General features: G+C 42.1%; 1 protein-coding gene across 2 annotated transcripts in view; it reads right to left on the bottom strand.

Annotated features, from left to right (window-relative positions):
• Positions 1–24684, bottom strand: part of AIFM3 (AIF family member 3) — a 284806-nt gene that overhangs the window by 54348 nt on the left and 205774 nt on the right. For both annotated transcript variants that reach the window (XM_085633940.1, XM_085633939.1), the window contains 5 exons: positions 21738–21853; positions 12917–12988; positions 10391–10454; positions 2745–2821; positions 993–1110 (listed from right to left, as the gene is read on the bottom strand). In XM_085633940.1, the coding sequence (XP_085490066.1) occupies positions 993–1110; positions 2745–2821; positions 10391–10454; positions 12917–12988; positions 21738–21853 (447 nt within the window). The remainder of the gene's footprint in view (positions 1–992; positions 1111–2744; positions 2822–10390; positions 10455–12916; positions 12989–21737; positions 21854–24684) is intronic.

Genomic DNA, 24684 nt, shown 5'->3' with positions numbered 1-24684 from the left:
GTATTTCTGTTGTGTCACTATTCAGTTTCAAGCAATTTTGGCGCCTGAAAGTTGATGACACAATTATCACTTCAGAGACTTTAAGTACAAACTGTATGTTGTCATCATACATGAAAAAAGAGAAGATAGACTAGATGAGGTGCAAATGAGGGAACAACCACTCACGACAGCAGTGGCACTGCATGTGCACCAGCACTACCAGTATTACAGAAAGGACACAAGTGTCAGAGGACACTTATATAATACCATTGTGCCCCAGTGGTGCACAAAGTGGGTGCACATGCACAAAGGGGAACAAAGTATAATACAACCCCTGGAAGTTCATGTGCACAAATTAAGCTGTATATAAATTATTATGTATCTCACCAATAGTAAGCATCACTGTTGTTGTGTCTGTTTTGTACTATAGCTCTATAGAGACCCCCTTTCCTTTCTAGGTGTACCTCTGCCTCTGCACCCTTTGCACCAAATACAATTTATGAAGTGTTTTAATGCGTCTCTGTGACTTGATTGTAACAATTGCTCACATACTTATATAAAATGAATTGTTTTCGTCACATGCAGGCCATGTTCAACCTCATATTCAACATTCACAGTATGCACTACTAACAAACTGAATTTTGATATAATGAAACTGATTTGAGGTGTCCATATTATAGATGTGGTTGAAAGTCCAAGAATGGAAATGATATCTAACAAAACCTCCTAGCAGATTTTATCTGCTCAAGAAATACCGTCCAGCACTTTATTTATCAACACAGCAGCATATATATAAATTTACTTTTCATTTCATTTCATTTCACAGCAGCATTTGTCCCAAAATTAAAATCAGTTTTCCAAAACTATACAATATTCATATGTAAGTTTATACTTCAAGTTTGACAATGGGCTAACCACCCCACTGTATTCTTTTCATGCTCATGTTCTATTAACCCTCTTGGCCACTTACTTAGAAAACATGCTCCAAAAAAGAGATTGTAAAATGCACCCACCTTGCATGTGTGCCATTTGCCAGTGAGGCACGTTCACTTTCTTGTTATTCCGAAAAGCGAGAGGGAAAGTGACCACATCGCCAGCTGCAAACACCCCGGGGCTGTTTGTCTGCATCATCTGGAAAAAGAGTGAGTCAGATTGGAGTCAGAGCCACAGGCGACCATAAGCATTCACAGAAAGCATTAACTCTTCATTCAACCAAATGATGTCACAAGAAGTAATTAATCTAATTAACTCATACTCTCAACTAAGGACAGATAATTGTCTAGATATTCCAAACCTATGTATTTGAAAATATATTTTATATATTACTTTTGGACTAGCCAAGCCAATAAGCAACATGCTCTTAATGACAATATATGGACCTGCATTGGGCTTCACCTACGCTACTTGGACTTTTCATTCTTTGTCGTCACACACTATGATGAGATCTCCCATCCAATGTCTGATGTGGAATCATTCTTGAGACAGAGTGGCGGTGATGTGGCGTCCACTTAGTTTTATGGGTGGTAGCTGTTGCCACCAATAAGGGGTGGTTTGCTTCTTCAGAGATGGGCTAGGGGATATCTCTCCTCTAGTTGTATGAAATCCTCATGTAGGTGAGGGATAGAGACATTGTCAAATTGGGTGATTGTCGCCTTCAAATATTGTTGTATCCGTTTGCATGGGTGGGGTCGAGTAATGTGGATTTCCCTTCGGTTCACTGGGCTAAAATGGTGCCCGCGCTTTTTAAATGGAATGCTCCATAGGAGTAGACTTCTATGGTGGTCACAGCTAGTGATACAGAATCCTACTACAGATGTAGATTGCAGGGGTGTTTGCAACAAGTGGGATGGACTTCTCCTGTAAGTGAAAGTTCCAGCAGGACCTTCTGCTCCTGAGATTAAACAACCCATAGGTAAAGCATGCAGTGGTACCCCTTGCATGGAATATTGGATCCTCCTAGAGTAGCAGGCCACAATGAAGTCCCCTGCAAATCATTTGGTAGAATCCTCCTCCTGAAAAGTTCTACATTGATGCCCCTGTTAGTGATAGGGAATACTCCTGTTGCAGAAAGCTGAACTGGTGCCCTCAGGAGGGATAAGGGTTCCACTTGTTGACAAAGCTACAGGGGTGCCCCCGGCAATGATATGTAACCCTCCTACAAGCAACAATAGTAGCGGTATCCACAGTTAGTGATGTAGAATCCTCATACAGATGAGAAGTGCAACAGTGATGTGTTTGCAATATGAATTATCTTATATGCAAGGTCCACAATATTGCACCCGCTAAATGGATTTTACTATAGATAAAGGCTTCATCAGTTTCCCTTACTAGTGATTTGGAAACCTACTACAGGTGAAGCTCCCCTGCTAGTGATCTAGGCCAGGGCTGCAATAGTGCCTTCTGGTAATGGTATTGGAACAGCAAGGGTTGCTCTGGAGTGCCCTGCTAGTCATTTGGAATCCTGATACAGATAATTCCACTATAACAGCCACCACACAAGATGACCCAATTGGTGGTGGCACCGCAGAACAGGATATGGTTGACTATCTGCATTTAGTGTTCATCGCTATAGTCTTTGCATGCGCAACTCCGGAATTATGACGAGACGCGAGAGGCATGCCCATTTATTCTATTTAGTATGTCTAAGCAGTGGCACCAACTTATTAGGTAGACTTACATTCATGCACGTTGATGGTGGATGACTAATACTATTGGACTCGAAACAGCTCATATCAATGAAGTAACCATATGGTGTTAACACTTACCTTGTTCACTGGAATGAAGCCCCTGGTATCAATAAGAATACCGCTCTGCTTCAGAAAAGCTGTTGTGGGACTCGCGCCTGACAAAAGCAAGAATAGAAATCTTATGTTTAATTACCCTTGCATTGATTTAGTAATTATTGATACTTCAGTTTTTATCAAAGTCTACTTCCACGTTAGTACCACTATCTTTCCACTATTGTAATTAACAATCACCAAAAATAAATATCCCCAATGCGCAATTTCCGAATCAAAGCAGGACAGACAAAAGAGGAGTCTTATTACATGAAGGTTTGAGAAGTTTAGATCTCATATTTGCTAATGTGAGGTTAGGAAAGGATATTCCAGCAAATTATACTCATAAGGCGCCAACTGTGAGATCTATTATAGACTATTTAATTGCTTCTGCAGACTTCTTTTGTAAACTTATAAATATGGAGGTTCTGGGAAATATTTTTAGTGACCATATGTTGATTTGCTTCAAATTTGAATTTAGTTGTGCTAGGGTAGGTCCCTGGAACTTCAAAGGCAGCACAGTAGGGTTCACTGCATCTAATTGTAGAATTCACTGGAATACTCGAGTGACCGCCAAATTAAAAGCACGTCTAATGGCTCTAATAAGTGATCAGCAGCACTTAATAACGGGCAAGTGTGATTCTACCCAATTAGATTTACTTGAAGCCCACTCCCACAATATATGTTCTTTGGCCAAATCTTGTAAATTATCGCAAGTTTCAATTAAACGGAGATCAGGGAAATAAATAAACTAATAAGGGCCCAGTCCATGAATTTTTCATGTGAACGAAGTAATTTAATAAATCTACTAAAGAGGAAAAGACAGAGGAAAAAACGCTCCTCAAGACGAATAAAGGAAGTTGGAGCATGGGTGCAGCTAAAAGTTGCGGCATCAAAAAATAATTACAAAAGATATTGGAAAATATTTGCCGACTGCTGTGGCACAAGAGTGAAATCTCTCCCTATTCCCATTAAAGAAGAGGATTGTAAAGTTCATTTACTAGAACTGTATTCTACGAATTTTAATTCCATCAGTTCAATTACTGCGACACCCGATCAGTTTAAAACCCCTGAAGCTAATTATGTACACTTAATTAATGATGTGGCTGGAGCGATTAAAAAAATGAGATCTTCAGGAGCAATGGGTCCTGATGAAAATCCCATGACGGTAATTAAAAAGGAACCACTTCTGTGGGCTACTTATCTAGCTCCACTGTTTAATTTGTGCTACTCTCAGGGGAAGACTCCTCCTTCTTGGTCTGGAAGTATTCTAATCTCTTGATATAAAAAGGGTCCTAGAACACACCCAGGTAACTACCGGCAAATAGCCCTATTAGATGCGGCGGGAAAAATATTTGCTCCTAGTATCCTTGATCATCTCACGAAATGGATGGTGGAGCAGAAGGTCCTCCCTATAGCACAAGCAGGTTTTAGAAAAAATCACTCCACATTAGATAACATCTCCATGTTGAAACTAATTGAGGAGAAATACACAATTTTCCGTAGTTCAAATGTATACATGGCTTTCATAGATTTTTCAACGGCCTTCGATAAGGTAGATCCACCATTACTATGGAGAAAATTGCAAAAAATGGGTCTACCCTCTCCCCTGCTATCCTTAATTATCGCACTACACTCGCAAACTTGGTGCAAGATATTAATGGGTGGACATCAAGGTTTCTCAGACGTTATCCCTACTGATATCCTTACAGAACTATACAGTGGACCATTTTTTGAAAATAAACGTATCTAAAAGTAAAATTTTAATTATGGAATGTAATAAAAGTAGATAATCATGTAATTTTAACTGGCATATTGGTCCTAAAAAGCTGGAGGTGGTAGATTCATATCTTTATTTAGGGAAACTAATAGCGGGTAGTACAAAGAACAAACTTCATATTGAACATAGCTCCTGTAAAACTGTATCCCACGCTAATGGTTTGCATATTTTTTATAGTGCCATGGGTAGAAGACATTTTTTACATCTATTAATGGTTTTTAAAGTAAAAATTCCACCAACACTGCTCTATGCCATTGAATCAATCCCTGTCAAGGACTGGAGTTTTTTAGACAGGATCGAAGGTCAGATACTACGTAAATTGTGTAATTATTATACGTTAGTTCCAACGGCTGCTATTAGACTGGAATTTGGCTTGATAAGCTCCTATATTCAAGAATTTAGCCAGGGTTTTACACTGGGGATACCAGTTAAAAAATAGTGAGCCTGACACATTAAGAGGTATCATGTGTCACAAAATCTTCGGTGTTCAGGCAAGTAATTACTCCTTCAATCATGATTTCTCATTTATACTAAAATACTTTTGTGTACAAGAAGAATTAGTGATTACTCTCTTACCATCAGAATTTAAATCTTTTTTAAAAACCTCAAGTGGTAAGATTAGCTTTAATAGAGATATTACATTTTGTAATTCTAAAAAGAGATTGAAGCTAATAGCCAGGACAAATTCACAGAAAATCTTTCAAAAATATTTCTACTGGAATAACATGGAACTCGACGTTTGCTAACTTTATGTCGCATGAATCTTCTACTTTTAAATGATTTAGCAGCAAACTGGTCCCAGAATTTGAAAAATGGAAAAACCTGCAACTTTTGTAAGCTGAGCATCCAGACCCTGGATCATGTCTTATTCGCCTTCATTGGTTTTGTGCCGCCGTCGCTGGCTTCGGCCGATGTTCTTACGAAATTGTGTTAAAAATGTAGCTTCAGCCTGCGATTTTCTTTTTTTGGCCAAAAAACGAAGCAGTGTGTACAAAACGTTTGAATTATTTTAAGGAGTTTATGTATTTATTTTAAATTTTTTATCAATTTTTTTAGATGGTTTGTTACTCCAACCCTTCTGTCTTCTTTTTATGGAGTATTAATATTTCCTCTGTCAGATTGTATTTTGCACACTGATTGCTGCTTTTTATTATTGTTTGCACAATAGTGAGATGCTGTGCTCATTTCCCACTTTTGTTCTGTTGTTAAGTTTAAAACTCAACGGAAGTGGGATTCTGGATTGCATTTTTGCACATGTACTGGCTGCTATTGAATTGCTTTTTGCACAGGTTGGGACATGCCCTGTTAATCCTTTTCTTGCAGCTAATTCCAAATTGAACGTTCTGCTGAGGATGAATTCTGGACTTTATTTTGTATGCGAACTAGCTGCTACCTACTGCCCTTTGTACATTTTTTGAACATTTTAGGATACGCCCTGCCACTTCAATCTGTCTGCTGCTAATTCCAAATGTTTTTTCTGTCGAAGCGGTTTCTCTTGTTGTTGCCCAAATGCTTGAGGTCATTGCGCCTCTGTTTTCGTCAATGAGCTAAAAAGATACCATTGGTGAAAATCTTAACTTTCTGCCTATAAGGATAACTGACAATATTGATTAATGTTATCCAAAGGAATTTTTAGACATGCTAATGCAGGCCTCTGATCATTTATGATGGTTTGTGGAATGAGTTTTGGAATGTTAAATTTTCTTGTGCAATAATTTGTATGTACTTTTATGTGGACCTCATACGTGTTCCAAATCTTTAATGAAATATTGAATTTAATTGAACAGTCACCATTCTATAACAAGTCTCCTTGCTGCTGTCTCTAACACACACATTTGAACTGCTTTGCAAAATACACCCGCTATTTGCATTCTATAAATTAACTTCTACTCACATCAGTGGGGCTGGAACCATTCTCTGGCTGGGGATGCTGGCCAGGGCATCATTTCATTAAAGTTATAGGGGTTCCCTAAATCCTGGTGTTACATAAAATTGTGCACACCAAATGTGCAAAAACAAACCTGCCAACTCACAAGGTGTCACAGTGTGTCACACGATTTCGGCTCACTTCAGACGGTCACACGGTGAAGAGCCGAAATCACATAGTGGTAGGGAAAACAAGCTGAAATCTAACTGCTGAACAAAGTGGCTTTCCATCTTGTCTTTGGCGGCTGTAATGAGCCGAAGTCCATTAAGAGGTGTTAAAACACCCCAAGACATGGGTGACAGCCTCAATTACCCTTTTTGGGTGGGAGGGGTGGGGGTTTGGTGAGGGGCAGAGTGTCTCTTAGGTGGCACGAGGCTCCGCCTCCTCAAGGCCCTGCTCCTCCTCATACATTGAAATGTATTTGTAAGTTGGCAGGTATGAAAAAACTTGCATAGGAGCATCTGATTGTGGAGGGAAGGAGGTGGATCAGATGGTAGTCCAAGAAATTTGTTTGTGAAAATGTGGTTCAATGGTGTATTGTGATGCAATGTTTTCAAATATATTAATAAATTGTTTCATCTTTTACAAAAAAGGAGCAATGTACAAGGGACCACTAATAAATCAGAATAGTTTTAATTATGCGTGCACATAAGGGAAATATAAATGTGTTTTGGTTTGTTTTCTAACTGTAGTTCGAAAATTGCCTGCCACAATATTCCACAAGTGAAGGCCCACTTGAAAATGAGCCTCATTTATTATTTGTACACTAAAGAAGTCATTTTTACATAGATTACTTTCATGTTCCTCATTCATTTATTCTCCATTGGACCCTGAATATACGGGTGGCGAAAGGTTTGTTAGCAAATGAATTCCATCTCTTTGAAGAAACCTCATGTTAGCTTAGTTAAACACGAAAAGCAGACATGCAGTGGTTTCGTGAAAGTTGTTGTCTGTGCTCCTCTTAATTACCTTTGACCTTTCACGGCACTGGAACAAACAGTTCATTCATGCTACAAGATATGAAAACTGATTGAAAGGCCTCAGTGTTTTCCATTATCTTTCTGAGCTGCCTCCAGGTCTGGAGCTGCTGCAACACCTAGAACACCCCTAGTTCTAGTACCCCTGATTCACATTCCAAAAAACACACCTTTTCACATCCTATAAAACACATTGTAAGCATGTGAGATAAGGCACCTTATATTCATATTCCACAAAACACCTTCCATCCACATCACCTAAAGCACCTTGTATTCACGTGTGTGTGCCATAAGGCACCCTCTATTCTCATTCCACCAAACATCATCTAGCTGCATCCTGTGAAAAACCTTCTATTCAAGTGTCAAACAGCATCTCTAATCTCGTTCTACAAACAGCCTACCTTATTATGTCTACTTATTGACTGCTGAGTTCTGAGCTCCGGTTCCCCACACTACCCCCCTGTGAAGCCTTTGACCGCCCGCACTCTCCACCTTGGCAGTCAAGTGTGAAAAGGGTGGACCACAGGACACCCATGGCAAATGACTTGGACCATGACATTTGGGGCCTACACACCCCTGTCTGCCTTGTGCCCCCCCCCCCCCCAAACAGAATTTTATCATGCAAGGGAGCGGTAAAGAGAAATTTAGGGTGGTGGAAGAAAGAAGCGGCAGGTGGAATCAAGTCTTTAAAACCTGGCGGTATGTACTCTGACCATCAGGGCATCGGAGGACATTGCACCCTCCTCACTGGTGGACATAGGTCTGCCACAGTTACAGATCCATGAAGGCCCAGTAGTGATCACTGCATCTTTAGAAGCACTGCCATCACAGCAGTTCCTCTTAAGGTACAAATGTTTTGTGAACAGCCAGTGTTGGTTTTGAAGGCCATTCACCGGACGTTTTGTTTCATCAAAAACAAACCCCCAAAGAGGGAGATTGTTTTTGAAAAGTAAATAACAAATGAACCCCCACCCGGGGAATTTTCCCCTGGGTTTGTGGATCATCATTGTTATTTTTGGGACTGGTGTCAGCAAGACTTTTTGATTTTAATAAAATTATGTGTATAATATACTTATTAAAGGGGCTTTCAGCTGCTTCTCATCATCCACTGGTCTGTTTTTGTGTTGTTCACATTTTGCATCTGCCCACCACAGCATACACCCACTTTGAGTGACTGTATTTTGCTCTCTCAATTACCACATATGCAAGCAAGGTAGTTCCCTTCATTGTCAGTGTTTTTGTTTTTACTTAATAATAACTTCAGTGTTGTCTTTTTTTTTGTTAAGAGCCATAAGAGCACAGGCCACATTCCCTGCTTTATCAGTTCCTGCCTCCTACCAATACTGTTGTAAATTCCTCTTCAAGTGTACCTTGTTTATCTGCAGATATTTCACAGCATAACACAACATCCAATTGAAACTAATCTGTATTAACTTATCCTCTTTTTTCTATGCATGCAGTACACAAACCGAAAACTTAAATATTACACATGTGAATGCCGAAGTGGACAATTCTTCAGAAGACATTTATTCTGGACTCAATTTCAGCAACGGTTCTTCAATAAACATTGCCAAGGAAGAAGACGGGCCTTTATCAGTTTAAATTGTAGCTCTTGTAGAACTTTAAAAACATGTTTTCCTTCTTTACATCCTTCCTTCCTACTTTCCTTTCTTTCTTTCTTGATTTTTCTTATGCCTTTTTCTTTTCTTCTATTAATCTTCCTCTTTTCTGTACTTTCTTTTGTCTTTCGTGATTTTTTTGCCTTTTTCCCTTCTTTCTTGTTTTCTTTCCTTCTTTTTTCTTTCCTTGTTTTCTTTCTTTCTTTCTCACTTTCCCTGTTTTTCCATTATTTTTTCTTCCTTCCTTCCTTCTTTTTTCCTTCCTTTCCACCTTTCTATCCTTTTTTCTTTTCTTCTTTCTTTCATGCTGTCGCTTGTCTTCCTTGCTTTCTTTTTTCTTTCTTTCTTTCCTTCTTTCTTTCTTTCCTTTTTTCTTTCTTTCCTTCCTTTTTTCTCTCCTTCTTTATTCCTTCCTGTTTTCTTTCCTTTTTTTGCCTTCATTTTTGTCCCTTCTTTCTTTCTTTCCTTTTTTCCTTACTTTTTTTCCTTCTTTCTTTATGTCGTTCTAGCCTTCTTTCTTTACTTTCCTTTTGCATCTTTCTTTCCTTCTTTCTTTTTTATTTCTTTATTTCTCTTTCTTCTTTCCTACCTTCTTTCTTTTCTGCTTTCTTTCTTTTCCTTCTATCTTTTTGCTTGTTTAGTTTGTCACCACCAAGTTTTCACTGTTGGTGAAGGACAGAAAAAAAGGCCCTAAATAGAGCAGACAGTCACATACCCTTTCTCTGAGGGTCTGCACGCTGTCAGGCTATCAATTGAGCCTCCCATTGATAGATTAAATAGGGCACTGCTAATGGAAAGTTGATGGTCCAGCTGAATCTGAGTAAGACTGACAGACAGAGTATTTGATGGACATGGTACACTGGCACATTTGTAACCGAGTACCTGTTTGCCAAACTCTAAATCTGGCCGTAATTCGTTTGGTATTTAGCAATCCTGGCATCCTGCAGCAACAGCAGTGGCTCTAAGAAACTTTGGTGCCCTGGTCTTATTTTTTATTTTTTTTAACAAATTACACAGTGAATCCTGCGCTACATGTGCTCATTTGAGCGGCTTCGAGTGTGTTTAAAAGGCCTATGCGCTGTCAGTAGCAATGCAGCAATTTTTCACTACTCTCAGTATGTAAGCTTGCCATTGACTGCTTACACCTAGCCACAGAGTAGAATCTTCAAAATAACACAACACAATATACCTTCTGCATGGCTCATGCATCCCAACTGTCTCTTGAATCAGGGCCATATGTTTATAATGAATTCCTTAATTTGTGGTAAAACATGAATGTCAACATTATGCAGTTTCTCTAGTTGTGAAATGCCAGCCCTTGTCGCACTCACCTATACCGATGACACATACATCTGCCCGCAGGACTTTTCCGCTTTTTAGCACCACCTCTTTCAGCTGGGAGAATAAACAAACAAACAAAAAAGAAAGAAAACATTATACACCGCAATAAACACACCACTGTAACCACATTCACTCACTTGGTAACTTTGCTACCTGTATCTTCACCCATTGAATACCATCTTCTGCTAAGGCCTTGCCAGTGAGGCTGAGGACACTGCTGTGTGTCTTTTTCTGCAGTGTCTGATAAACTAAACTGTTAATTTGAAATGCTTTTAAAATAACAACATCTGGCTGCAGTGCTAACTTTCGTAACAGTTCTGCGCCTGCTCATGAACCTCCATTGCTGCGTTGCCTGCTCATTCATAAGTTGTCTGAAGTGTCTACTTCGACACCATTTCCTCTGCAGGGTCTATTTGTTTACCAACTGTTGTCTGCAGTGCATACTCAATAACCATGTTCTGTTCATACTACCCGTTAGTTTGCGAGCTTCTATTTGTGTATCCACTATTTTTCATTTAGTTAGTTAATGTTTTTATTTAGCTGCCCACCACTGCCTGGAGTCTTAGAGCAGGTTACAATATAGCACAGAATTACATATTTCAAAACCCTCATACTTTAAAGAATTGATATGTAACTAATCAAACAGATTGCTCGGGATTCATTAGGGGAGGTTTAAGAAGGGCCATTGTCATTTCAGGTATCATGTGAGGTGTGCTTTTAAATGCCTTCAGGAGGACATGAGAGAAGGTTTGTTCTTCAAATCAACCAGCAGAGATCTCCCGAGAGCAGCGGCTCCGCAAGAGGAATGATTTTGAGCCTGAGCAGTTCTAAAGTTTGGAACATCTAAGTCCAGATAATTCTTGCTTCTGAGTCCTGTTTGCCCATCCGAGAGGATGGGTAGCTTTGCATGGAAGGTAGCTTGGGCAGAAGCTTGGCTTTGTAAACTAATTTAAATGTACTTTTATCTTCCATGGATTTACAATGAGAGCTCTTGAGGTATTGAACAGAAAAAGGAAGGAAACCTTCAGAAAATAATTTTAAGGAGGGAACTGAAAAAAGTGCTTTCTCCGTGGCAAGTAAATTGCTCCATGAAACCAAATCAAGGCAAAGGTTTATCCTGAGTGAATCAGGATATGCTTGGTGTAGGCACTTTGAGGGACACCCTCAGCTACACAGGTAGTCAGGAAGGGCCAGGCCCCAAACCCAACAATCAGACCACTGACCAGTTGCACTGTGGCCTACTGTGCCACATGGCGACAAATCATGGAGAACTGCAATAATCAATCCCAGCACTGAATATCACCACATTCTAAATATGTAGAACATTTTTATCATCTCCACAATAGTTCTCGACTGTACAAGAAAGCCAAATTCCTATTGTTATGTTTACATCCAAATAAATGTACCCTTGCTGTTACCTTGGATGGAGATGCATGGGTTCCCCAAAAGACAGGAACATGTGACTAAGTGGCAAGCCTCTGCCTTTTTAGGGCAAAGTCAAAAAAGAATTTCCATCGTCCTTGCAGCCCCCAGCTAGAGTCAGCTGTACTGTATCACCATGGCAGAGCTGTGAAGCTAAGAGATGCGGGGCTAATACCCTGAAGTCTCCTGATGGTGTCTTCAAGGTATGTCCTAAAATCCAGTCTACCACATTTGGGGTTGAAGTTCATCACAATTTAAGGGCTGGACACACGGGCCGGACTGGGACAAACAATATGTCAGGTCTCCAAATAAAAGTGGCCTCCGTTAGCAAATTCGATATCTAAAGAAGTGGCCCATGTGTGTAAGGCAGGGAACTTTTAACTTGTAAAGACAAGCTGTATGGGTGTTTTTGCAAGATATGGGTGACCGCATGAATTTGCCCTTGCTGAAGGCAACATTTTCTGTTAATACCAGAGAGAGAAAAAATCAGCCCAACAGACCATAAAACAGACCCACAAACAGCCCAAAAACACGACATGTCAGACCAGCTATTCGGGCACTGCAGATTGCCTTATAGGCCAGACAGACTCTGCCGGACACTGTTGGGAAGCACATAAAGAAAACCTCCGGAAATAAAACATAAGCCCACCTGCCCCTGATGCGGATGTTCAGTTTGAGTCAGTGGGTGTGAATAATGGAGGTCCGGTGGTCGCATAGAGCCTGGAGAGTGCGCCGTCTGTGTGGCTCTCTAAGGCCCTCCTAAGCCCAATTAACAAGTTCTACCATGATCCGGATTCAACCATACACATGAGTTTTGTTACAAATCTGGCAGCTAAACCTGCAAAACCAGGATTTGTCCGGGAAAGACTTTCTTCAGCATAAACCCATTGACATTTGTCAGGGGGAAAGTGCACATGATGGAAAGCAAAGGTTTCCAGTTGATCCTCATTCCAAGCACTTCAGCTCGGGAAATCACGTGAATTCCACACCCAGGGTGACATACCGAATCTGCAGCATTTGCATTTCCATGTGTGGGAAATGCCGGGCAGTTTTACCGACAGACTCGCAGTGAGCAGCTGAAGACGAAGCCTTACCTTGCCCTCCTGTTCCCTCAACTCCGACACCTCCGTCTGCAGGTAGAACTTCACCCTCTTGCTTTCAAAGAGCTGTTTCAAAAGAGAACAAGAAGGAAGTGAGATCAGATCTGTAGGCAACGGTTCCTCCCACAACTCCTCTAATATTTCGCTTCCCTGCCGGTCCGCCTCCCCAAATACCTCTTCAATGAAATAGACAGTCTACACACAGAGCTTATCTGGGGGTCGGAGCATCGTTGCATTGCTCGAAGCAAGCTGTGCCTCCCGACAGACGAGGCAGTGCCTGTGGTATGGAGCTAAATTATCTTGCAGCACACTTGATCTGGAGTGATACACTCTGGAGTGGCGGCGCCCGGGCGGAGCCCACCACTTACCCCTACCTGAACTGGCTTAAGGCCTGTTCTCCTTACACTGCGTCCTCACCTCCATGGGGGGTGGAGGGCCCCATGTTGACTACCCTCTGTTTCACATGGGCCCAGGTGCTCCAACCGACAAAAACGAGACCTCCCCTTGGCAATTCTAGGTTATCTTCTGCCTACAGCAGACTGGACAGAATTGCAGGACTGGGGGCGAAGGGACACGTCGACTATCCGTGACTGCTACACAAATGGTCGCTACATGACTTCCAGGACCTGGTAGATGAGTTTGATATCCCCTCCCACCAGTTCCTTTTATATGGCGCAGTGGCAGCAGCTGTTAAAGGAGCACGGGGCGCCGAAGGACTTGAACCCTCAGAGCATGATTGTCTGAAGACTATCTGCTTTATGAAGGGCCAGGCTCATGTAGTCAGTCACACTACTATATCGGTCCCTGCTCTCCCGCAACCTAAGCATGACATTTTCTCCTTATGAGATGTTGCTCATCTGGGACTGGAACTGTTGAATAGCGATTGGGCGAACCTTCTTTGTTACACTCCCCAGCCTTCTCACAATGCCCGCTTTAAATGAATCAAATGTAATTAATTGCATAGCGTGTACGTGCCCCCTAAATGACTTAATAGGATATGTCCGGGATACCAGGCAGCTTGCCCCAGATGCCAAATGGGGTATATAGATTTTAATCACATGGTGTGGAGCTGCCCTATCTTTACTGCATTCTGGGACACAGTGCCGACCCTCATTAATGTTGCCACTGGCCGCAACCTCGACAGAACACCAGCTCTGTGCCTGTTAGGATTATTTCCCAAACCCCATGCCAGATTCATTCCCTCGAGGTTTGCGGACCTGGCCTTCATCCTGGCATGCCGCCACATCGCTATGTCTTGCAAGGCTCCTGCTATGCCCTCTTTACTGGGATGGAAGTGAGAGTTGTCTAGATGGGTGGAGTATGTGAGTGCTATTCTGAAACTAGAAGCTCAGAAGGAGCAGGAAACCCTGACCATGCGTAAGCATGGGACCTGACACTGCAAGACACCCCATGGATAGGTGAGGATGACAGCCTGCTCCCCTACCCAGATGAGGTATCTTCAGATGAAGTCTGAGCTTCCCACAGTTAGCCGGGGGGCCCCTGGCTGCACACATACACTGCCGCTACCCCTCACAGTAAGCCTGCCCTCATATACCCCCACCCTTACGCCACAACCTTTCCTCCAGCCTTAGTGTTTTGCTACAGACAGCGATGGTGCCCCAGCGACACAGCAGCCTTTTGGTTCACCCTGTTGGGTTTCCTGTTTAGCCGTTGTATCCTACTTTTCCCTCCTTTTTTTCTTGCAACTTTTCCTCTATGTTGTTGGGACTCACACGTCTTATTCGTTTATGCAATTGGAGTGGACATAATCACTTGTACCTAGACAGGCCTCCTATTAGTTCACGACGTGACTTAGCTGACTTACGTTTCGCCTCAATCTGTAATTGTCTGCAACTCCAAGCATTCTCAAGCCTGAGTCAGCACTCAATTATCACTGTGATTGTAGCACATTTCCTAGAAATGCTAAAAGAGTTTGTTACAAAAAATAACACAGAGGCTATCACAATCTTACAGAATCATGAACTTATGCGTGGTCTTAAATGGACTTAGTTTTATTACTGGAGAAAGGTGACATTTGATTTGGAAAGGTTTTGTATTGTAATTAGACGAATCTGATGACTTGTTAGCATCTTATAATAAAGACCGTGATTTGCATGGACACAAAGTTTTCGTTTGTTGTCACAGCACACAAACTGTGTTGGGTTTAACAAGTGAAGAAACTGTTTTTTGCTTCACAATTGGGATGTTGTCTACAATTTGCTGCGTGGGCACAATAATAGAATATGGAACACATGAGTGTTTTACCTGAACGTAACTTAGCTTCTGTTGCATATAATAAGATAATGTAAGTCTCTTGATATTTTCCAGTTGCTTGTTTGGTAAACAGATGAGTAATTTTGGTTTATATATTATATGGTTTTTGGCCCTGATGAAGTCAGAGATGACGAAACACATGTTGTCTAGAGCAGATGAAGAACTTCCTGTATGAAAAAGAATTGGAATGCCAACAGTGACTGGAACTTTGTATCTTGGATTACTTTATGAGATTAGTGCTTGGGGTGATTTTTATCATTTTGGGGACTCCATAAGTATTTCCCTTTCCTCCCAACCAAGCAACTCGCCTACTAAATACACTTCTTTTCATCTACTGTCCTGTGTGCTCATGAACATAAGATGTTTGAGCAAGTATCGCATCTATGATCTCATCTCAGACTCTAACGCCAAACTTATATTTATCACTGAATAGTACTTAAGCGATGACGCGGCACCAATCATACACGAAGTCGCAGCTGCACCTCTTGGAAAAGACTGCAGGAAGCACAGTACTCTTAAAATCATTTGTATACTATACTTCTTCAGAATGTGATTATTTCCTCATACAGTTTTCTGTAACCCCTTCCTTCACTTCCTCATTTCTTCCGGTTCACAATCCTCCACCATTTACTTCTAAATTTAATGACCTGTTGCCAGACCTTGTCTTCAAGATCATCTCAAAACATCCCAACCTCTGCATACTCTGCAGACCTCAACAACTGGGGTGAGGAGTCTAAATTGCCTAAAGTCAAGTGTTGCTAAGCAACCTGGAATCACTAAATCATTGGCCCTAAAATACAACCAAGCATATGCTTGATGGAATATTTACCCAATTGAACTGCATCAAAGTGGCAACAAAATATCATTTTAATTGTCCGATCCCGCTACAAATTAGTTCAACCTCTCAGCATCTCTCCTCCAACTACGTTTACGCTCGCAATCTGGAAAAAATCCACAAGAGCATAGAAAAAACTGGTCTACCCCAACCTGTACTCTCAAATTACTTGCTCCTCACATAGGGCCATATGTAGGTAGCTAAATACCGGTCGGTAACAGCCGAAAATCGGTAAATATTCTGTTACCGACCGGTATTTAGCCCTTTGAGATGTAGGAGGCAGGTTTGAAGGATTCGGTAATTTACCGAATCGGTATTTTAAGGAATCGGTAAAATACCGAATCGGTAAATTACCGAATCCTTAAATCCTATGTAGGGAGCACTCAAGTGAGTGCATTTTTGTTTTAAGGATTCTTTATTTACCACCAACTACAGGTTGGTGGTAAATACTGAATACCTTTTAAAAAGCAATTTTGTGCTTTTCTAGATATGCCATGTGGCAGACATACATGCCCTTAGGGCATGTATGTGCGCCACATGTGCACACATGCACGATTCAGGGGTGCAACAGGGTGTCAATGTGACACCCTGCCACCCTTGAATATGCTCCCCCTATTACCGAATCAGTGTTTACCGAATCGATAATAGTCAATGGCTTCCCATTCATTCCTATGGGCCTCCAGGCCCATAGGAATGAATAGGAAGGTATTCCTTATTACCGATTCGGTAAATACCGATTCAGTAATACCGAATATTACCGAATCGGTAAACTTTACCGATTTATTACCTACATTCTATTTGACGATTCTTAAATACCGAATCGGTAAAATTCGGTATTTAGGAATCGGTTAATAGAAATTACCTACATATGGCTCATAACCTCCTAATTATTACAGTTCAACACTTCAACAACTGGCTGTCATGCATTTCGGAGACCATCACCCCAATACAGATCATTATAAACTCCCATCAGCATCACAAACAGGGTTGGATGGCACTGGTACTAAAATATATCAACTCAAACAAAAGATTCTTTGAAAGATCAGTGGAAAAAGACTAACAATCTAAATGACAAACTGAAATTTTAACATCAATCCAGAATTCATAAAGTCATGGTCAGAAAGGCTAAAATATGTAATTGCTATCAGTCCATCTCTAAAGCTACTTGATCAACTAAGGAATTCTAAAAGATAATTGCCTGAAGTTCATGATCCAAAATCACCCACTTACAAGAGCTTTGTGACTCCCTAGCATACCACTCTATCTTCAAAGCCAAAGATCTGGAAAATAGCTTAATGCAAAAAAGAAGAAAACACTTGATATTGAACTCAAACATTACCATCACCTCTCAGTCATTCTAAGACAAAGACTACTTGGACCGTCTCTCTGCAGATGGCTTTGCCAACTTCACAAAAGCCTGTGGCGCATTAGGATCACTGGCAGACCCATGTCGGGCATACACACTCAAGGACAATCTTGCTGGTACTGCAGCAGCCATATAGCCAAAGCTATCAACAACCGCTCCCTTGAATAGGATTTCTTTTCAAATGAGCTTAGAACTGTCTACCTCAAACTAGTTCTAAAAAACAGCCTCTGACCAAACGGTACCTTCTAAATGCCCCCTCTTGCAACTACTCCCCTGTTAGGAAAACTGAAAGAACGCGTTACCAGCATACAACTACCAGCCTTCCTTGTAAAAAGACACACTTCTCTTCAAATCAGGAGTCCACTCTGTTCAAAGAATGAAACCTGCACTGATTGAAAAATAGGACAATATCAAGATTACTTTCTTCTCCTCAAACTTCACACTGCAGAACAGAGGGGTGCAAGGGAATGGAAGATGGCGACTTGGTGCCTCACAAATGTAAAGAGGTGAAATGTTTGAACAAAGCCACAAAATACTACTTTAAAGAAAGTGAGGGGTCAGTAAAGAGTGCACATACACTGGGTGGCCTACAAAACCACAATCAGAGGCTCAATTATCTCAGGTGAGATGTGGGAGAGGAGGGAGAGACTTAAACACCTCTACATTTTAGAACACGACGTGTTACGACTGGAGTATAGCGCCTCCCCTATGTCTCAACTGAAGAGACGCATCAACCTTAAAAGGGAAGAATAAAAGGTGGCGCGAGACAAGATGAAAACCTCTTATTTAGCCAAACAGAAAATAATCTACGAGGCTGGAGATAAGGCATAGAAGTTACTGACATGGCTGGGAAGTCGAGAGTGGGAGTGGATGCATATAAGAGAGATTATGTTGGAGAATAGGGTCAGAGTAAGTGGAAGCAGCAAGATAGAGAAGGACTTTGTGAATTAAATGACTTTTTTTTACAAATCTAGACTGCGGGACTGCCCTACAAAGCAAATGAGCCCTACTTGGAGGTGGAAGCTGGAAGCAGACCTTTTCAAGGAAGAGCTTACACTGACATTCTCGCAAATGCAAGCTGGGAAGGCATCAGGCCCCAATGGGTTCCCAGTGGACTTCCTCCAGAAAGTGGTGAGAGGAGAAGTTGATCTGTTGCATGCAATCTATGTGGAGACGTACCAGACTGGGGAACTACCCACAGACCTTTGCATGGCCACTACAGTTCTCATCCCGAAACCGGGATGACAAGTGTGATTCATATAGCCCGATGTCCCTGCTAAAAGCGGATGTTAAAGTCCTGGCTAAAGTGCTGGCAAATAGGCTGCATGAAGTGGTGGCCGATTTGATCCATCAGATCAGACTGGATTTATGCCATACTCGACCAGGCTAAATCTGCGGATACTTCACAATACCCTGGCCAATGCCAGGCAGATTCTAGAGCCCTGGGCCATCATATTGCTAGATACCAATAATGACTTTGATTTAGTTAAATCGCATTTCTTATTTGCGATGCTGGGGAGGATGAGATTTGGGCCCGGTAAATTCGGTGAGAGTGGTTTCGCTTCACAAGGCCAAGAGCCAGACCAAAGCTTAATGGATGCTTATCCCTGAAATTTCACATAGAGAGGGTAACAAGGCTGGGATGCTCCCCGTCGCTGATGTCCTTTGCCTTAGAGGTGGAGGCCTTGGCCAAATGGGTGCAAATAGATACCCAAATATGGAACTGGACAGGGGGCAGAAGCTGGGAAGAGCGAATATCACTCTATGCGGATGACATTCTGCTATATTTAGCCAACACAGACCAATCAATGCCCAGATTATGGGATATTTTCTGGATATAGAGAAGCTACTTCTGCTTTACCATCAACTGTAGGAAATTGCTGCGATACCTGCGGTGGAGAGAGGACGGGGAACTGCCGCTACCCCTTAGAGTTGAACTCCACAAGTTTAAATACCAGGGTATATGGTTCTCTAAGGAGACATCTCCTATTTTTCCTTTTTAATCCTGGCCGGGTAGTCCAGGAATAAAGCGTAGAGCCGGATATACCTGAGCTAGTTTTAGATTTCACAATCTGCACATTACATTTTTTGATCCCTCTTATTTTCATGTTTGTAATGTCTTCCCCTTCCCCTTGCTCCACCCCAGGCATTGGTCTGCGCAGGGGTTTTAGTTAGTAAGCCCTATGATGAAGCATACCACAACTTGTAGGTGAGGGCAGTTTTTTCGCATCTAGCACATGCCACTCAAACTAAGTAAGTGTGGAATTTAACATTCCTACCTCTCTTTTGTGTGTGTGAAGTCGTTCGGGGAGGTTGGGGTAGGACTCTGTTGTCTTCCCCCTTCTGTATGTGTGTTTGATCTCTAGGGAGACTGCAGCCCATTATGACCCAAATCTGACACCGCTGGTTATTACCTTGGAAAGGGACGTGAAACACTGGAGAACACTGTCACTGTCGATATTGGGTTGGGCGGCAATGTTTAACATGATTGCTCTACCCAGGGTACTTTACATCCTGCAAAACAGCAGATAATGGATCTTTGGCAGAAGGCAATAATGGATCCTGGATGCCTTCTTTGCCAAAATTGATATGCAACTGAGGATACTCTTGTGGATGGGGGCACCAACGTATAGCATTGGCAGTGTTGCAGTACTCCAACTATGACAGCAGCATTGCACTGCCAAATGTCAAGAAGTATTACGAGGCATCCCAGGTCAGTGTAGTTATTAACTCGGCATACGCGGATTGGGATAACCCAACCTTCCGGATGGACAGACTGGGTATGGGCAACAGAAGCTAGCTGCATGCTTTATATGGGGGAAGATTGGGCCCCACGGCTACACTGACAGTGGTACAGCTGAATAGAGGACAGAGGTTGACCACAAAGATGCCGCTATGGGAAGGGACCAGACTTTGGCATATGGAACCATTACAGGGTTTGAGACGGGTTGACATCGGTCTCTCCACACGGGTAGAGGTATGGGACGTGAATGGGATCGTCCCATTTGAGCAGTTGCGGATGGAATATCAGATATCCACAACGCAATGGCTTAATTATAGACAGTTGTGACACGCACTGCAGGGGCGCACATCCAGGGAGGAGGAGACCCAAGAGGATTCCCCGTTGAATTGAAGTTACTGGATGGTCAAGTCTATTTGAAGGCGATTTCATTGACATATGGGATGCTAATGAGGAACATGCAGGGGATGCTGGAGAAGTTGCAGGAATGGTGGGAGCAGGGCCTGGGCAAACTGGATGAGGAGGATTGGGGTACAGCGCCTGGGCTTCCCTTCGGAGGTGGCAATTAAGGTGACGTATCGGTTGATTCAGCTGAAAATCCTTCATAGAATGTACTATAAGAGAACCATGTGTATAAAATGGGAAACTTGGGAATAGGAAGTGTCTCCAAAGTTGCGGGATGGATGGCTCTAGTACTCTACCATCTAGACAAAAAGAATATACCTTAGCTAGACAAGTCACTTTCAGAGAAAGATACATTTCTCATTGTACCATTCATTGTTTTGGTCTTCCCTTAGTTTGGTACACACTCAGTACCTACCAACAATCTTGATTTCTTTGATTCAGGTATGTGCCACTCTTGACCAATTCCATTCATCAAAAATCTCACACTTGCAGAAACTGGTCCCAATTAATACATTTAGGATATACATCTCAATTACAAATAATATGAGAATAATTACCACGTTGAAAAATTCCAGCGAATATTAAAAACCCAGCTTTTTGTCTGCACATAACGATAAGAATAAAGTTAACTCTTAAATAAAATGATAGGTATCTGCCTGCTTAACTGTGCCTGTTCTAACACTGTTCCCTGAACCTCATGCTTAAGCTCAGCACCAACGCCAGACCATGCTTAGAGTACATCACCAAACTTTGCAAATTTCATGATTTTAATTCCATGCATTACGAATGGGTGCCCTGTAACTGAATACAAATTGGAGTGCTTCACAAACCCATCAGGAGTATAAATGGCATAAAATGCTTTAAAAATGCTACAAAAATACAATACAATAGTGTAAGGACTGTGACGAGGAAGTGTTCTACTTGGAGTAATGTAAACTACTGTAAGGAATTAGGTCACCCCCTCAATTGTCACATCGTCTGGCAACATATACATTTTTCTGTCCTGCTATAGCGAAACCGTTTGTCTGAGGAAGTGAGTCACAGCTGAGTATTACACATTTACCAATTTTTAGAAGGTGTAGGTGGCCTCTCTTAAGTCGTAGTTAGCCTTAAACAGTTCTAATCACAGAACACAGCTCTAGATGGTAAATTGGAAACACCATGAGAGGGAAGCAGGGAGGGTCCATCAGGGTACCTTCAGGATCACACGCCCAACTTTTTCACCGAGAAACTTCTTAAAGGGAAGATCTTCCAGCTCCACCACAGACACAGAATGAGCCTTGTCACACAGGTAAGCAGCCACCTCCATGCCTATCATATGGGAAAAAGATGAAAATGTGACTATGCAATACATCTAAGTACAGCAGTGAGAGGCTGATAGATGGCAGGGGTAAAGCACGTGGCAGAAATTGACTCAAAATGCAGTCATGTATTTTAGTGCAGAATGGGGCTGGAAGAAAAGATGATGATTCAGTGATGTATGGCAAGATGAAAAAAGCTGAATGTAGAATAGTTCTGTGGGGTAGTTGGACAAATTACCAAGTCAAAAATATTGAGTCGCACAAAGATCGAGTTTTTAATATCGTGATACAGAAATATCGTGATGCAGAAATATCGTTTACAAAAATATTGATTTTTTAAGGTAAGTAATATGGGTGTCAAAAATATCTGTGTTGTTAATATCGTTTACAAAAATATAGTTGTAAAAAATATCATTTTTTAATCATCTTTAGGTATTTTTGTTTAGATTTTAATTGTATATGTTATAAATTATTTGGATAATTGTTGGTAATGTTTTTAAATATAGTATATATTTTTGTAGTTTTATTAAACTTGAATTTAATTGTTAATTGTAATTTATAGTGTTGTAGCAGGTTGTGAGGTTTTTAGCGGTACAGGGTGGATAGGTAATTATTTATAAGTAATTAATAATTAATCTTTAATTGATAAATATGTAAATTGTATAATTAATACATTTTTTAAGTTATGCTTTAGGTGTGGGTTGTTGTATTTTTAGGGCTAAAGAGTGGGAAGTTAATTAAGTATAATCAACTAATAATTATACATTGATTTATGACTTTTAACTGCTAATTAATTATGTAAATTGTGTATTTATATGTTTCAAGATATATTTTAGTTGTGGGTTGTTGGGCTTGTAGGGGTAAAGAGTAGAAAGGTAATTAAGTTTAACTAATTAATAACGATCAATTTATTACTAATTTTCAATCAATCAATCAATCAGGTGTTTGTAAAGCACAACTACTCACAGGCAAGGGTCTCAAGGCGCTTGGGAGGGAGCTGCTGGTCCTTCTGGGTGTGGAGGATCATTCGCAGAGCCAGGTCTTGAGGTCCTTCTTGAATTGGGTCAGCGACGCGGATTGCTTGAGGTCGAGGGGCTGGGTGTTCCAGGTCTTGGCAGAGAGAAACTTCCTCCGGTTCTGGTCTTGTGGATCCTGGGGGCAGAGGCTAGGGAGCGATTTGTGTGATGGAGTTGTTTGGTGGGAACATGGAATGGGAGGCGGTGGTTCAGGTATGCCAGCCTATATTTGTTGTGAAGAGCTTTGTAGGCATGTGTGAGGATCTTGAAGGTAATTCTCTTGTTGATCAGGAGCCAGTAGAGTTTTCGGAGGTGTTGCGTGATGTGGCTGCAGTGGGAAATGTAAGGGACCAGTTTGGCAAGGTTCTGTGGTTTCTTGAGTTGCTTCTGGGTGATGCCGGCCTAGAGTTTGTTGCCAAAGTCGAGTCTGCTGGTGATGAGTGTGTGTGTGACAGTCTTTCGGATTCTATGGGGTGGAGTGTGTAGAAGAAGGCTGAGAAAACTAAGTTGATTTAGTGGTTCATTGACAGCGATGAGTCCAGTATGATGCCAAGGTTGCATGCGGGGTTCGTAGGGGTGGGAGGGGGTCCCATATCAGCTGGCTACAAGGAGTCATCCCAGACTGAAGGGTTGGGACCCAGGATGAGTACATCGATCTTATCCGAGTTGTGCTTGAGGCAGCTGTCTTTCATCCATGTGGCAAAGGCATTCATTCTGCTGTGGAAGTTGGTTCTGGTGGTTGCTGGTTCTTTGGTGAGGGAGAGGATCAGCTGGGTGTCGTCAGCGTAAGAGATGATGTTGAGTCTGTGGCTTCTGACGATGTCTGTGAGGGGGGTCATGTAGATGTCGAAGAGGGTGGGGCTCTGGGAGGAACCCTGGGGCACTCCACAGCTGATCTCTGTAGATTCTGAGAGGAACGGGGGTAGTCTGACTTGTTGTGTCCGGCCGGTGAGGAAGGAGTGGATCCTTGGTCGTGGATGCCAGCATCGTGGAGGCTTGTTATTAGGGTGCAGTGGAAGATGCTGTCGAAAGTGTCCGAGAGGACCAGTAAGATGAGGGCTGCAGTCTCGCCTAGGTTGAGAAGGGAGTGGATGTTGTTGGTGGAGGTGAGGAGTGCGGTCTCCGTTCTGTGATTGCTTCGGAAGCCAGATTGGTCCAGGATGTGGTTCACTTCGATGAACTCAGAGAGTTGGGTGTTGATGACCTTCTCGATTACTTTGGCTGGGTAAGGGAAGAGGGAGATGGGTCTAATGGTCTGTCGGGTCTGAGGACAATTTCTTCAGTAGGGGATTGATCTCAGCGTGTTTCCAGTCGTCGAGGAAGGTGGCTGTTTCGATGGAGCAGTTGATGGTGCAGCGAAGCTGGGGGGTGATGGCGGTGGCCGCTCTGTGTGAAGATGTGGTACGATGGGGCTCCTAAGTGGATGATCACATGGTCTTGAGCGTGTCCTCTGCTGTCAGCAGTGTCCATCTGAGCATGGTCTGTTGGAGTGCGGCGTGGGTGCGTGCGGTGGTGGCGGGCATAGTGGCATTGCCTAGGGCGTCAAAGCTGTTGTAGAGCTCCCTTATCTTGTGGTGGAAGATGGTGCCGCGATGTTGCAGCGGTCGTGGGAGGGTGAGACGTCTGTAAGCTCTCTGTTGGGCCTTGTGAACTCCTTGACGATGGTGAAGAGTTCTTTGCTGTTGTATGCATTGCCATTGATTCTGTCTTGAAAGGCCATTTTCTTTGTGGTTTTGAGGAGGTGCTGTGCATTGATGGAAATTATTTCATAACTAATTATGCAGATTGTGTAACTATTACATTTTTCAAGTTATATTTTAGGTGC

Source organism: Triturus cristatus, chromosome 11 (genome assembly GCF_964204655.1).
Source record: "Triturus cristatus chromosome 11, aTriCri1.1, whole genome shotgun sequence".
Lineage (NCBI taxonomy): Eukaryota > Metazoa > Chordata > Amphibia > Caudata > Salamandridae > Triturus > Triturus cristatus.
Note: the sequence above shows the minus strand (reverse complement) of the source record. Positions and strands in the feature narration are given on the sequence as shown.